Source organism: Musa acuminata, chromosome BXJ3-10 (genome assembly GCF_036884655.1).
Source record: "Musa acuminata AAA Group cultivar baxijiao chromosome BXJ3-10, Cavendish_Baxijiao_AAA, whole genome shotgun sequence".
NCBI lineage: Eukaryota > Viridiplantae > Streptophyta > Magnoliopsida > Zingiberales > Musaceae > Musa > Musa acuminata.
Genome location: NC_088358.1, coordinates 24577705 through 24592974, shown reverse-complemented (window position 1 = coordinate 24592974; position 15270 = coordinate 24577705). Strand labels below are relative to the sequence as shown.

General features: G+C 43.2%; 2 protein-coding genes across 2 annotated transcripts; one reads left to right on the top strand and one right to left on the bottom strand.

The window, feature by feature from the left end:
* Positions 1-2071: 2071 nt before the first annotated feature.
* On the top strand, positions 2072-7632 carry LOC104000638 (respiratory burst oxidase homolog protein B). The gene is made up of 11 exons (XM_009422726.3): positions 2072-3026; positions 3178-3337; positions 3423-3471; positions 3608-3721; positions 3821-4252; positions 4357-4743; positions 4841-5052; positions 5170-5272; positions 5446-5516; positions 6008-6576; positions 7256-7632. Exons 1-11 carry the CDS (start codon positions 2408-2410, stop codon positions 7363-7365), a joined length of 2826 nt encoding a protein of 941 aa, XP_009421001.2. The 5' UTR covers positions 2072-2407; the 3' UTR covers positions 7366-7632.
* A 4853-nt stretch (positions 7633-12485) lies between these two features.
* LOC135650797 (uncharacterized) lies at positions 12486-15270 on the bottom strand. Its single transcript, XM_065170395.1, has 2 exons — positions 14910-15270; positions 12486-13086 (listed from the first exon to the last, which is right to left on the bottom strand). Exons 1-2 carry the CDS (start codon positions 15212-15214, stop codon positions 12597-12599), a joined length of 795 nt encoding a protein of 264 aa, XP_065026467.1. The 5' UTR covers positions 15215-15270; the 3' UTR covers positions 12486-12596.

The window sequence follows — 15270 nt, the reverse complement described above, 5'->3', positions numbered from 1 at the left end:
AAACAAATATATATGATAATTGACTAATAATGCTTTATGGATATAAGTACCGAACAACTAAGAAAAATATATACAAAAAGTTTATGTGATTGAGATGAGAATATTGAAATAGATGCGTAGAGTTATTAGGAAAGATATGAAAAAAAATATTTTTATTTATGACGAACTAGGTATCACTTCGATAGAAAAAAAAATTATTTAAGATGATATTGACATATATAAAGGAGACTTCGGGATGAGACAATCAAAATGGATGAAATAATTAATAGAAACTATTAATTATTTTAGTGATATTATGGTAGGTAGAGAAAGACCTTAAATTTTTTTAATAGAAAATATAAATAAATTTAATTAGATAGATAATTTTTTATATATCTTAATGACGATAAGGGATCTATATAGTCGATATCAAATAATTAAGAATTATGATTATATTATTATTATTACGGTAATAAAAATGTCAAGTGATCTAAAACTAAAAGTGAGTCAATTTGAAGCCGTGGAGGAAGTTAACCACATACGAGCCAACACGTAGAAACACAAGTGATGAGGAAATTGAGTTGTCTCACAATTACTATACGAGAAGATAGGAGAATGCGATGATTGAAATATGAGAGCAATACTTTATAGTTTAGTCTATCCATCTAAGAGGAGACAAGTGTTAGGCCATAGTCCAAAGGTGCAGAAATAATATATTCTGAATCAACCGATGTTGTCCGATAGATTCGAGTAGGCCTTCGCAGGGGATCCAATCGCGAGTCCAATCCTCTTCCATCGTGCTCGCATGGATACAGGCATTCGAGCATGAGTTGTGAGTCACTATGAGCGGCTGCGGTTCAAAGCATCGATCACATCACGCGCAATTGCAAGCCACCGGACCACCACCCCAGCTGTTATCCCACATGCACCGCAGTAATTGTAATCCCATTTTATCGCCTCCAATCCCCGTTGGCTGGTCGACCCGACGTACATGCTAGATTGGTGGGCCCTATCAACCTCACGAAGGATAAGAGATCGACATCGAGGCTAATGCCACCTAAGCATTCCTCATGTTTGGTAAGCGGTCCACGAACCGAACCACACTCCTTTTTCCAATTAAGACTGGAAAGCGCGATTGATCGATCATACAGTAACAGTAACCGAACCATCGAGCCGTTCCGTAGCGTAAAGCACCCCATTAATATCGCTGACATCGTAAGACGGTATGAATTATACGAGCAACATACGATCCGATCGTGCGGTCTAAAACCATCATGATTCCACGCAAAGCAAATAGCGGCTGTCTCGACCGCGAGGAAGTAAGCCTGAACCGGTCGTCGGTCAGCACCCTCCAACTTTGATCCTTGACACGTCGAGGAATAATAAATCGAACGCTACATTTCGATACCCGCATGTTTCCGTCCGTACCCCCACCCGCTGCGGGACCCGTTACCGGGGGCCCCTTGCCTTCTTGCCTCCTCTCCGATCGCCTCTCCGCACTGCACGTGGGTGGGTCGCGCGTCGTCCTGTAAAATCGTTACTCTTTGAAATTTTATTTTATATTTTAAACGTATTTTAGAGTTTTATAAATAATAGATAAAAACTATAATTTAAATGTGCTAATATTTTTTTTATATTTATTTAAAGAATATATATTTTTATATAAAATAAATGTAATCTTATAAAAAAAATTATATGACCCAAATATATAATATAATTTTAGATAAAATCATATGATAATTTTATAATTTTAAAAATTATGAGAGCATCTTGTAAATTATGAAATATATTATAATATTTAAATTAGATATAATTTTATTTTAAAAAAAATATTAAAGATTAAATTATATTTAAAATATATTTTGAGCACACAATTCATATCTCAACTATGTTCTTATCGCACTCTGTGACCCGTCTGATGGTTGTAGCAGGCGAGTGGCGAAGATAAGCTTGCACCGGGAAAGGTCATATCGCTATGGGTCCCAACTATCGTGGTTTGTTTCGACGGATGGGGTTCACATGGAGCGGAGAATTACATCGGAAAGGGAACGGTGGAACATACACACACACACACCCGATCGAGGATGATTGCCATCACCAACCGCCGACTCTCTCTCTCTTCCCTTTCCCAACCATAGAGGCGTAAAAGCTCCGTCGCTTACTCTTTCCAATCTACAGCTATTTATTTACAGAAAAAAGTGGGATGAGCAGCCATTCCCTCCTTCCTTCCCGTAACTATAAACCCAAGGCGGGAGGATAAACCATGATTTAGCTGCTCCTCCACTTCTTCCCCGCCCTCTTGTTGTCTGTTCTCTGTAAATTTGAACGTCATACTTCGTTTGTGTAATCCGTCAGTGGGATTCTTCTATTTTTGGTTTTTGTCGAAGTCGGATTGGAGATTTTGGGGCTCGCAGATCTCTGATCGGGGATGAAGAAGATGGGCCCGACCGAAGAGGGGAGAGGGGGCGAAAGCCCGACGGATGCGATCGAGGTGGAGAGTACCGGCGGCCGCATCTCCTTTAGTGGCCCCTTGAGCGGGCCTCTCAACAAGAGGGGGGAGAAGAGCGGCGCCCGGGTTAGCTTCCCGGGCTCGCCTTCGTCTGTGGGGTCGGTTAAGGGGAAGGAGCAGGAGGAGGAGGACGACGATGACACGTACGTGGAGATCACCCTGGACGTGCGCGACGACACGGTGGCGGTGCACAGCGTGAAGGCGGCGGGGGCCGGCGGGGACGCCGCCGGGGACCCGGAGGTGGCGGCGCTCGCGCGGGAGCTGGAGAGGCGGTCGGCGTTCGGGGCGTCGGTGATGCGCACGGCGTCGTGGAGGTTCCGGCAGGTGTCACAGGAGCTGCGGCGGCTGGCGTCGTTCGGGCGGCGTCCCGGGGCGGGGAAGTTCGACCGGAGCAGGTCCGCCGCCGCGCAAGCCCTCAAGGGCCTCAAGTTCATCAGCAAGGCCGACGGCGCCGCCGGATGGGCTGCCGTCGAGCGCCGCTTCGATGAGCTCGCCGTCGATGGCACCCTCGACCGCTCAAAGTTCGCTCAGTGCATCGGTCCGTTCCCCTATCACTCCGATCGTTTTCCCTCTTCAACTGCCTTCACATCTATTTCCGTTTATTGTTTCCTTTCTTTTCCTGCAAAGCAAAAATCGTATTGTTTTCTATGCTTTTACAATCTAAAAAAATTGAAAGTTGGGATCGATAGGAATGAAAGAGTCGAAGGAGTTCGCAGGCGAGCTGTTCGATGCGTTGGCGAGGAGGAGACAGATCAAAGGGGATACTATCACAAAGGCGGAGTTGCGAGAGTTTTGGGATCAGATATCGGAACAGAGCTTCGATTCCAGGCTCCAAACCTTCTTCGATATGTAACGATTCAAACCAGTCCTCAGTTCTATAGAGATTACAAACAGAAAAAATCATGCCATCATTGATTTGGCGTCCAATGCACAGGGTGGATAAGAACGCGGATGGAAGAATCACGGAAGAGGAAGTCAGAGAGGTGATTCAGCTAAAGTCTCTGTAGCCTTCTGATGAAGACAAGCAGATTGCGTATCACTTATTACTTAATTCTGGCACCATTATACTATTGAATTATACTAGTTTTTAGTCTTAGCATATACGTGGTTGGCAAACAGATCATCTCGCTGAGCGCTTCAGCCAACAATCTCTCCAAGATTCAAGATCAGGCGGAGGAGTATGCGGCGCTCATCATGGAGGAACTGGACCCCGACAGTCTTGGCTACATTGAGGTAAAGGATTCGCGCGGGGCACCGGAGAAATGCTCGGGTAGATTGGGTTATGTTGGCTCGATGATCTGGGGAACCAACTGACGGTGATCATGGCCTCAGATATACAACCTGGAGATGCTCCTGCTGGAGGCGCCCGGCTACTCGGCGCAGCTCGGCACCACCAACAGCCGAAACCTGAGTCAGATGCTGAGCCAGAAGCTGAGGCCGACCCGTGAGCCAAACCCGCTGGTCCGGTGGTACCACGAGGGGCGCTACTTCCTGGAGGACCACTGGAAGCGAGTGTGGGTGATGGTGCTGTGGCTGTGTGTCTGCGCCGGCCTCTTCGCGTGGAAGTTCGTCCAGTACCGGCGGCGCGCGGTGTTTGATGTCATGGGTTATTGCGTCTGCGTCGCCAAGGGCGGCGCGGAGACCCTTAAGTTCAACATGGCCCTCATCCTCCTCCCGGTCTGCCGCAACACCATCACCTGGCTCCGCACCAAGACCAAGCTCGGCAAGGTCTTGCCCTTCGACGACAACCTCAATTTCCACAAGGTACGACGACGACCCCCCCTCGGAATTGCTCTACGGCCTCTTGTGCTCCTCCTGAATGCAAAATGAATAGGACTGGGATTCGTGTCGTTGGCTGCGTGATGCAGGTGATCGCGGTGGGCGTGGCGATCGGTGTCGGGCTTCATGCGATCTCGCACTTGACGTGCGACTTCCCACGCCTCCTGCACGCGACGGACCAAGAGTACGATCCCATGAAGCACTTCTTCGGGGACACCCGGCCCAACAACTACTGGTGGTTCGTGAAGGGCACGGAGGGGTGGACGGGGGTGGTGATGGTGGTCCTTATGGCCATCGCCTTCACTCTCGCCACCCCGTGGTTCCGCCGCAACCGGCTTAACCTGCCCTGGCCCTTGAAACGCCTCACCGGGTTCAACGCCTTCTGGTACTCTCACCACCTGTTCGTCATCGTCTACGTTCTCCTCATCATCCACGGCACCTTCATCTACCTCTCGAAGAAATGGTACAAGAAGACGGTTCGTGATCGATAACCCACATAAAACAACGAGCAGAGTTCAGCTTCCTCGAGCGACGATCCACTGACACGCTCTCTCTATGTTAATACGTTTGCAGACATGGATGTATTTGGCGATTCCGCTCATCCTCTACGCCAGCGAACGGTTGATCAGAGCGCTCCGATCGAGCGTGAGGGCGGTCAAGATATTGAAAGTGGCGGTGTACCCTGGAAACGTCCTGACTCTTCAAATGTCGAAGCCACAGGGCTTCAAGTACCGAAGCGGTCAATACATATTTGTCAATTGCGCAGCGGTCTCCCCGTTCCAGTGGTAAACACCGCACACTAAATTTTCCATACCGTACCTGTCAAATTTAACAGCGACTTCTTTCGTATGAGCTTAATCAAGTCTGTTGTTTGATTGTTTGTTTTTCCCAAACGACAACAGGCACCCATTCTCCATCACGTCAGCCCCGCAGGACGACTACATCAGTGTTCACATACGGACCCTGGGGGACTGGACCAGGCAGCTCAAAGCTGTTTTCTCTGAGGTATACTGTGCTGCCTTTTGTCTGCGCTATGCCGGTAGAATTTTAGTAGACATGGCAGGATTAAGCGCTTTATTTAGTGATCTGCGAGCGAATGTTTCGCGAACTAGGTATTCTATTTGTTCTTTCTTTTGGGGGGCGCGAAGATGAAGTGGGTTTGGATTTGGTGTTTGTAGGTGTGTCAACCACCAACAAGTGGCCAAAGCGGTCTTCTTAGATCAGACTACGACAGCAACAACAACCTCATGTAAGTTACTTGCTCGCCTCTTCTGGCTCTCTTTTTGCCACCATGAACTGTGCTTGTCGTCCTTTAGCCTGGTCTATTGTAGGTAGGAGTAACTAATTGATCCTTCACGTTGTTCAGTATCCCAAACTATTACTGTAATAATCATTACAATGATGCTTGTAATGATACTCACAGAAACTAGCACATGGTACTCGTGCTACCACATGTACCAAAAGTCGTTTATCTGTCAGCCTCGCATCGCGAACCTAAGAGGGCCTCCTGCGATGAGAAAATTACTGGAAGAAGCTCTTATACGGAGCATTATTCTGCGTTGCTGTCCATGTTTGATGTTTTTTCATATTATGTTGTCATCCATTGTATGTTGATTAATTTACTAAAATTTCAAAGTGGGTTCCCATGAATTATTAGACCCATTTACGAATTGTTACATCCGTTTAATATGCTTGAGAAAAAGATATTAGGAGGTACCTAACGAATAATTGGATATGCAGCTTTCCAAAGGTGCTGATCGATGGGCCGTATGGAGCACCAGCCCAAGAGTACAAGAAGTACGAGGTCGTACTGCTGGTGGGGCTGGGAATCGGCGCCACCCCTTTCATCAGCATCGTCAAGGACATCGTCAACAACATGAAGCAATGGGACCCCGAAGAGTCGTCCGACGGCGACGACGTTCGCGACGCGTCGGAGGGCGGCGGCGGCGGCGGCCACAGTAGCAACCACCGGAGGACGGTGACGTCGTCGACGTCGTCGTTCAAGACGAGGAGGGCCTACTTCTACTGGGTGACGCGGGAGCAGGGATCGTTCGAGTGGTTCCGAGGGGTGATGAACGAGGTGGCGGAGACGGACAAGAAGGGGGTGATCGAGCTGCACAACTTCTGCACCAGCGTGTACGAGGAGGGCGACGCCCGGTCCGCCCTTATCGTGATGCTACAGTCCCTCAACCACGCCAAGCACGGGGTGGACATCGTGTCGGGCACTCGGGTCAAGTCCCACTTCGCCCGCCCCAACTGGCGCAACGTCTACAAGCGCATCGCCCTCAACCACCGCGATCAACGAATCGGTACGCTTCCTTCTCGACCTCCACCGCATGGAAACCCACAACATTGCTTTAAATTAATTCCGCCCGGCTTTCATCCTCCACGCGCTTACACATTTTTTTAATCCTCAAGTACACAAACGGTAACGCAATCACCACAATTTGAGACTATTAGCCATCCAAAAAGAACAGATCCTGATAAGAGTCGAAGGTTTTGGTCTTGTATTTCAAGTTTTTAGACGAATCGAATCTAATAGTTAATTCCATTGAGGTGAATTGACGATTCCTTCACATGGTACACCACAGATATAGTATCATGCAAGTCCTAATTCGTTTCTGATATTTGCAGTTAGGTGGTACTCAACGATTTCTCCACCAACTCTCATCTCCATAAAATAAGCCTAATAAAACAAGGAACTTATTCCATTTTCTACTCCCAATTATGACTATGCCATGTGGACCAAATCACGTAATTATGGTCCTATGGTTGGATCTTGTGTAATATAAAGCTAGAATCCTGATAAACATACACATTAGTGCCTACCTGTGTTATTGTCCAAGTGGCTCACGCGCATGTACATTTTTTTCTGCTGCTTCTCGCTATAAAATATCTGGTAGAGAGAATCTTGTCCTGGGGTCAACCAGATATCCTAGTCATATTGGTTTATTGCCACTAATAATACCTGTTCTCATCTTTAAACAGGTGTATTCTACTGTGGAGCCCCGACCTTGACGAAGGAGCTGCGCCAGCTAGCCACGGATTTCTCAAGGAAGACCAACACCAAGTTCGACTTCCACAAGGAGAACTTTTGAAACCATTCGATGCCATCACACAGTCACCTTCTCCTCCTTGTATAGCTATTTACCTGTTGGTTTCTCCTTTAACATCTGAGGGCAGTGGCTGCGTAGATGAACACAACCGCAGACACTGGAGAGTATGTAGGGTAGGATAGTATTTGCCAGCCCCATTGGGTCTACTTTCTTGTTGTTTCCATTATTTTTTTAAATTATTTTGGCCCCTGTTGTATTACTAGCTATTGTTGTGTTGTATAATAAGACATGTCCTACGCTTTTTTTCAATCTCTAATAATGGGAGATATTCTAAGTTGTTGTTCGATGATATGGAAAATAATTCACGCGCACAGCAGAGTAAGCAGGCGAAAGGAAAATTTGGCTGGCAAAAGATACTTTTCGACAACGTGTTCACTGTTTCAATCGGTATTCAAAGGCTAAAGGTGACTGACTACATAACGGTGAATTGTATCTATTCATCTCCTTCAAAGAACGGAAAGAGATGTCCACATTCAAAGAAAATCCAATGGGTGCTTCAAGGGAACATGGCAATTGTCTATGGCCCATTGAAGGAATGCAACATGTGAAGGAACAATATTCCCCAACTTTTCCACAGACTCGAAGGAGCACTACATGTCACACAATGGCTTAGTTAACGCTTACTGGCTATAATCTATTAATCTAAAGGAAGTTGGCGTCATGATTGGGCTGTATCTGATCACCCGACTTCACGCGTTAGGTTGAGCACGATGTACTACTCAACTCAGTCAATAATTTAAACTGACTCGCTAAGGCAACTAGGTTATAGTACTGTTCTACTTTGGCATGACAAAACCTAGTTTAACTCTGTTTACATAGTTTTCAAAATCATAACCTTATCCAGCATCAACTTATGAAATGACAAGATTCACCTTAAGCTCAGTTCAGTGGTTTCCTAACTGAAGCTGGAACCAACGACAATGACAGGCCCACCGGGTGCCGAGAAATAATAACTTATGTCGAGGTCAAAGCGCAAACCAGTGACCATCAAGTGGCTCTAAAAATACAACGGAGTTAGGAAGCATATTATGACCTGCTCCACATGTAGTAGTGCATCCTAACCTGGAGCCAGATCGTGCACTCAATCTGCGTCATACAAGACCTACAGCGATACTGCTCCACGACGGTGACAGCCCCAATGGACCAAGCACCGCGTGAATAAGAGCACTAAGAACAGACAATGAAATCGTTATAAAAAGATCACGGCTGATGCTAACACGCACTGCCCGTAGCAAAAGCCAATTGCAGAACGCAAAAAGTAACCATGATCACCAGGATGTATCAGGTCATATAACTATGCTTTTTTAATCATTTTTTGATGTTGAATCCTAGGATTTGTTATCATGGATGGATGGATATGAAGCAGGTAAGATATGGCCCGACATCTTTGTCAAGCAAAAGAAAAATAATTTACCTGAATCTTGAACTCCAGTAAATTGATGTCAAGCTGCTTTCCATAAAGCTTCAAATCATCTCTTGGAGATAAGTGGAGGGCCAAAACCTACGTGAATAATGGATTGCTTTAGACCAAATAACAAAGGGGGTAAATTAACTAACTCCAGGCTCACCTTCCTGGGTAATCTCCAAGTGGACCAGGTGCCTTGTAGCAACAAAGAAAAGTAGAATTAGTGAACATTGTTATTTTTTAAAGAAGAACAGCAATCTAAGGGAGAATTCCACAATCAAAATTTGAAAACATCATTTGTGGTGAGGAAACATTCTGCCCATTTTGGAAGCCATGTAGTTTCTAGGAACCGCTCACCCAATGTGGAGACACATGAGATTGGAATCTGCACCAAGATCACCAACCCTTGTGGATACTACTTTTTGAATGCCCCACTGTTAGACATCAAGCTGCAATGAGAAGCGCAGGCAGAACTGCTTAGCATGTTCGATGAAATAGGCTGTAAAAACTCATTCCTAATCTACTCCAAGTTCTGGTGGACATTAGGACCAGCTTGTATAAGCATAAACATTACATAAACTAACGATTCCATAATTCATATTCAGCTCCTCTCAAAGTGGCATGTAGCTGAAATTTTAACCTTTGGACTTAGTGGCTGACCAAAGCTTGAGTTGAAATAATGTTATGTTTTTATATAATTAAGAACAGAACAAAAGAAATAGAAAGTTTGGTTCATCTAATGAACAATATTGATGCCTCTTACACCAATAGCTGTTCCTTTCTAATAAAGGGACTCCATGGAGGTGAATCCCTTCAGATGAAGAAGCCCCATAAAGGAAGTATATTGTTGGGCACACCAATGAATAACTTCAAATAGCCTATTAAGCCACTGGTGTGAAAAATAAATTTTTCTTTATGAATCTACAATCTTTATGCTGTTTTTCTTCATTCTGTACTAATTTTGGTTTACAAATAAGGTTGAATTGAAGATATTATTACTTCACATGTTAGACAAGCATTCTGAAGATAAAATTTTCCTGTAATCATCTCCAAAGATAATTTTCTAGAATCATTTTGTCTAAAACTTCTAATAATTTTATTTTTCTTCTCTAATTCTTAAAAATCGATATTGATTTTCGTTGTTTTTATAGTTCATAAATTCTGCATAACAGATACAATATATTTATAATAGAAAATACAGCATTTATAGAATAGAAAAGTTTAACCACAACAAGTAGTACAATAGCTTATTTTATCTTCACACTTGAGAAGTTGCTCGATTAGATTGTGGCACTTTTTGTATGTTTTTGTTGCTTCAGAGCTTCCAACCTCTAGAAAAATCTTGACTTTTCAAATATGGAGATCAGTCTGATCTGACAAATTTGAAGTTTGAATATTAGACTTTGAAGTGCATCATTTGTCTTCATCTTTAAGGATAAACTATACTTGGACACGGACATAAGAATCAGATTATGATATGATATGCATCCGAGCTTTCAGCATATGGATTACAGCACATTAAGGACATTTGTCTTCAGTGGACCAAGAAGGCCAAAATAAAAATTTGAAAAATAAGAAAGAAACAAAATTTCTATAGATTACAGCACATTAAAATCAATGTCAGGGGAGTCAAGATTTCAGCGTATGGATCCATAGGGGACCTTAAAGGGTGAAGAGAAGTCACTCATTTGATATATAAGATATATAACCAAAGATTTAAAAAATTGTCCAACTCAGGAATATATACATGCACTCATATATATACAGATATATAGACATCAATGCAAAATGCCATATAATTATAGTTTCTTCCACACCATGATGCAAAAAAAATTCTTTTCTGATCCTGAGTTGACTGTGATCATGGAAGATCATATAGTTGGACTGGGTATCCCACAAACCAGCTTATATGCATGTTCTATCATCCGACAAATCAGTTAAATAGCCTAAGATGCCTTTAACACCAAAATTTGAATTCCAAGAAGAGGTAAAAGGGTTTATTTATTGGCCTCAGACACTGGACGATTCGTAATGTCTAAGATGTTCCAGTGATGAACCACTTTGACTTGGAGAAGTATGACACGTACCTTGTTGAGTGTTGTAATCCCTTGGCCAATTCGAAGCAATCAGGCAAGTTTTAAATCAAGAAGAAAGAGCAAAATGTAACCAATGAATAATTTTGACATTGGAGAAATAGTTGTGAAACAGAACTATTAGTTGGATTAACGATGAAAAATAGTATCTACCATTAGTTGGACACTTTACAACTAATGCAACTAATATCTGATATAGTGCGTCCATATTGCACAAGTTAAGCTTTCAATATTAACGATTCTCTTAAACTTGCTCTTTCCTCTTTAAGAAGTTCTTCCTTCTCCTAAGTATATAGATGGGTTTGTACTGTTTAATTTTCACATATATGAAAACGCATTGGATATTCAAAATAACAAAGGCACTTTAGGCCATGCTCTCTGTTTCTCTTTGGATTAAAAATTAAGGACACCTTGACAGATCCAAGTGTTAAGAGGAAATGAATGAGTTTAGCCCTTTGCATCAGCTAATTAATTTTCCAACACCATGTATCCTATTAAAATCAGACTGCACAGTCGATCAATCAATGACGTAAGTTCCCTTTTGTCCCCGAACACGTCCTCGATAGACTGATTGCAAATGTAAGAATCCGAAGATTCATATGAATCAGGATGACGATCTCACTCTACAATGACCTCGATATAGCCAGCAACACTCGATCGTACATTCTCGCCTTCCGCTCAATATCCTATAAAGAAACTAGTGTATCGAGTCTTTATATTTCAGTTTTCTCTTCAAGAACCAAACTCATGTCCGATGATCTTACGAAATAGAGATCATGACATTGTTTAACTAGTTGCATACTGACAATATGTAGTTTTGATTGAGATTACAAACGCATGGAAACAGAAAAAAATGATCGGCAGTGCACAATTTTTTTCTAAGATACAAGAAGCCAAACCGTAGTATACCTCCATAAAAGATTCGGTCACGGGAATCCATGGCAAGAATCGGAAGTAGGAAGCCTTACAGCATCGACGGCATCGAAGATCACGTCTGAGTAGGGGGAAAGATCGTAAAATCTGATCGGTGAGATGGAACGAAACGATCAAAGGTTCGCAGCGAGATAGGTCGGATTACCTGCTTCGATCGCGGAGCAGCGGAGGGCATACGACTACAGAACGGCGAAAGAAGGGGCGAAGCGCCATGGATTCCTTTACTCGCAAGCCTCGACCGCGAGATTCAACTTTCGAATTCGATCTGTCTGTCTATTTATATAGCACCTGCCGCCTCGACTTGAGATTCGTGTACATTGCGTTTGACACAGGCACGAGAGATACAATCTGTCGGCCCATTGGCCCAAATTCGAAAAGAGTAGCCCATTAGTTCGGATAGAAATTTTATTTTGGGCACAGACAAGACCTCAAGATTAGAAATCTTCAAGCAACTGTATCTCCATCATGATGACGCAAACACAAAAGAAATCTTCAGCTCCTGTTCTACGGGAACAAAAACCTCACACCAAATCAATCAGAACACAAAGAAATCCTAAATACTTTCAGCTAACATTCCTCTACTATTTAGCTGGAGATACAATTGCAAAGCATCCTTCACAGTAAAGACTAGCTTGCAAGGCAAGACGATATCAGATTGGAAAAAAAAAGGCTCAATAAAAGCATGAAAACTGCCCTTGATAACTTTTGTTCTTAAGTCCAGACACTAAATATTATGAGCTCTGGATGATTGCAGAAAATGTGAAAATGAAAATAAAATTAATTCATTTTCTTCTTCTTCTTGGTTTTTCAGTAGCCTTATTGGATGATGACTGCACAGAATTGATCCCTCCTCCGTCGGTGCTCTTAGCCAATACAGGTTGGTTAAATTCTTCGGCAAACCCAGATGAGTACTTCTTTATCCTCAAGGATATGAGAATACTGGAAGCAATTCCAAGCAACGGAAAAATGTATGAGTAGACCTGAGACTTAGAGCCAGTTGTTGAGGCTACAGCAGCACCGGCAAGGCTGCCAAGAGATGTGTTCTGGAGGATCATCGGCAAACAACCGGTAACAGTAGGAAGAAGGAAGTCAACAAGAAAACCAACTTCTGTGGCGGCCAAACCATAATTGATGACATAGGATGGCAAGGGAGAAAACCGGGCAAGAAGCACAAATTTCCAACCGTCGCGTTCAACTCCTCTAGCGAGGAGATGGAAGTATCTGCTGCTATGTGCCCATTCTGTTGCTGATTTTGAGCTCCTAAAAATTGCCCTGGACAACAATTAAAGAAAGCTCACCATTAGGATACGAAGGCCATTACTGTAGATATCGTGTGATCTAAAATGGGAAATTGGAATTTTTACTTAAGCGGTATATCAGGTTCAATCCATTCAGTGATATCATTCACAAATGCAGACTCAATGTTAAAAATCATCTGATGGGCTTCTTTGCAAGGCACTTTCTAAGTCCAGCAGAACCCTCAATGATTGGCTCATCAGGGTCTATTGGCACCAGTCCATGTCAGGAAGTTGTAATGATTACAGTGGAAAGATAAACAGTATATAGATTAATGCAAGAAAAAGATACATAAAAAAAGAAACTGAATGCACAATATAACAATGAAAAATCTGATTAAGATCAAGAATTTTAGACATTTAAAGACAGATGGTACATAAGCTATCGACAGGAACTAATAAAAAATAGGACCTAACCATCAAAAATATCATTTTTTAAAGATTATAAATAACAAATTATTAAAGGCTCTTTCACCAGCTCAACAGGATTAAAAGTTCAAAACTTGAATATTTAGCAGAACAGTGATCCATCAAAATTGCATCCTCCGTTTCTCAATGCCTTAAGATAGGATGATAAATATATTCAAATATGCATCTGAAAGCTAATAAAATTTCTCATGCTGCAAGGATGGTATCAAAGAAAGCAACCAACAAAAGAAAACAAACATTTACCAAATCTTTTCTTATGAAGAAAATTAGACTAAAAAATGTAATACAAGGCATACCGATAAGTTCCATTTGCCAATGACCAATTAACTGTGATCATGCCATCACCTGACACTTTGTCTGCATATTGAGTATCAAATCACCGAGGATCAGACCCAGGCAGAGGACATATTCTGCCACTGCAATTACTGAATTCTAGAGATCTTAGGTACAGGAATCAGAATGATTTTAAATTCCTATCTGGCATTCCATTAGAAGCTACCTAGACCTAAGTATTCATGCACAACTAAGAATACTGCACCATCATGAAAAATATCCAACTAATGAGAACAAACTCTACCAAGTAACAGATCTTCAAAAGTTTCCATCCCTGAAATCTAGTTTTTGGTACACTCTTCAGATGTGTATTTGCATAGTGTAGCATACTTTTCTGACCTTATATTGGCTCACATATCTTATGATCATCCAGCAGATTTACCATGTCACAAAGTAGGCCGCCTATGATCATTTTGCATATCACTTTAAAAGAATTCAGGGATATTAGTGATCAAATCCACATTATAGAGGAGAAGAAGACCTTCAACATATTCAAGCTCCTGTGAAAAGACGAGTAACAGTGCGATTGCTTCAATTCTTTCTAAACAAGCAGTCATTGTGCCACAGTTCGGAAGGTAACATATGCACATGGACAAACTCCTCAATGGCAAATCTTGGAATGAATAGCTTTAATTGAATAAACCAATGACCAAAACATATTTTATATATCAGGAAAATTATTCAAACCACCAAGCTAGGTCACCTTTGTTCCCTCTTGTTCAGCAAAAAACAGGTTCAAGATTCTACAATGAGGCGGTAATTTCTCTTGATGAGTTGTGCAAGCATAATGTCCCACTAAACCCTTATAATTTCAATATAAGAGAGGCCTATTGCACACAAGAAGAATAGTAAGTTTGGTCACCGAACAAGGAAGCTTCATTCTTTTCTTATCAGTGGCATCGAACCAAAGAAAAAGATTAAGAGAGCGCCAAGCATTTGTAGATCAAGACCTCCCCTTCATCTCAGATACCAACCAAATCACGGATCAAGACAAAGAAGGCAAAGAAAGAATGAAACAAAGGGGGCTTGATGACAAACCGTCCGATCCAGAACGATAAGGAGGCGCCGAGGACTTTGGCGGAAAAGACGCAGAGGACGGCGGGAAGGAAACCGAAGAGGAGGGAAGCGCCGGCCTCGAAGAAGACGGCGTAGGGGAGGCAAAGCGCAAGGGTGAGGGTGTGGGCCGCCACGTACACCGGGATGGCCCACATCCCGAGCCGCTCCTCCAACTGCCGGAACGGCCGGAGCGCCGCCTCCGCGTCGAGCCCGTACCGCCGGCCCGCTCCCACCAGTAACGCCACGGCTCCCACCGCCACCCCCAGCCGGATCCACCCCTTCCCCATACCCCTCTACTTTCCTCCCTTCCCTTCGATCTCCTCGGTCCGCTATTTCTCACGCG

Bases quoted from the DNA above. Each gene is read 5' to 3' on its own strand.
- LOC104000638 (XM_009422726.3), top strand. From the start codon at position 2,408: ATGAAGAAGATGGGCCCGACCGAAGAGGGGAGAGGGGGCGAAAGCCCG. The intron at 3,472-3,607 runs GTGATTCAGCTA...GTTGGCAAACAG, and splicing joins CGGAAGAGGAAGTCAGAGAG to ATCATCTCGCTGAGCGCTTC. The intron at 5,053-5,169 runs GTAAACACCGCA...AAACGACAACAG, and splicing joins GCGGTCTCCCCGTTCCAGTG to GCACCCATTCTCCATCACGT.
- LOC135650797 (XM_065170395.1), bottom strand. From the start codon at position 15,214: ATGGGGAAGGGGTGGATCCGGCTGGGGGTGGCGGTGGGAGCCGTGGCG. The intron at 13,087-14,909 runs GTTTGTCATCAA...ATTGTTGTCCAG, and splicing joins TTATCGTTCTGGATCGGACG to GGCAATTTTTAGGAGCTCAA.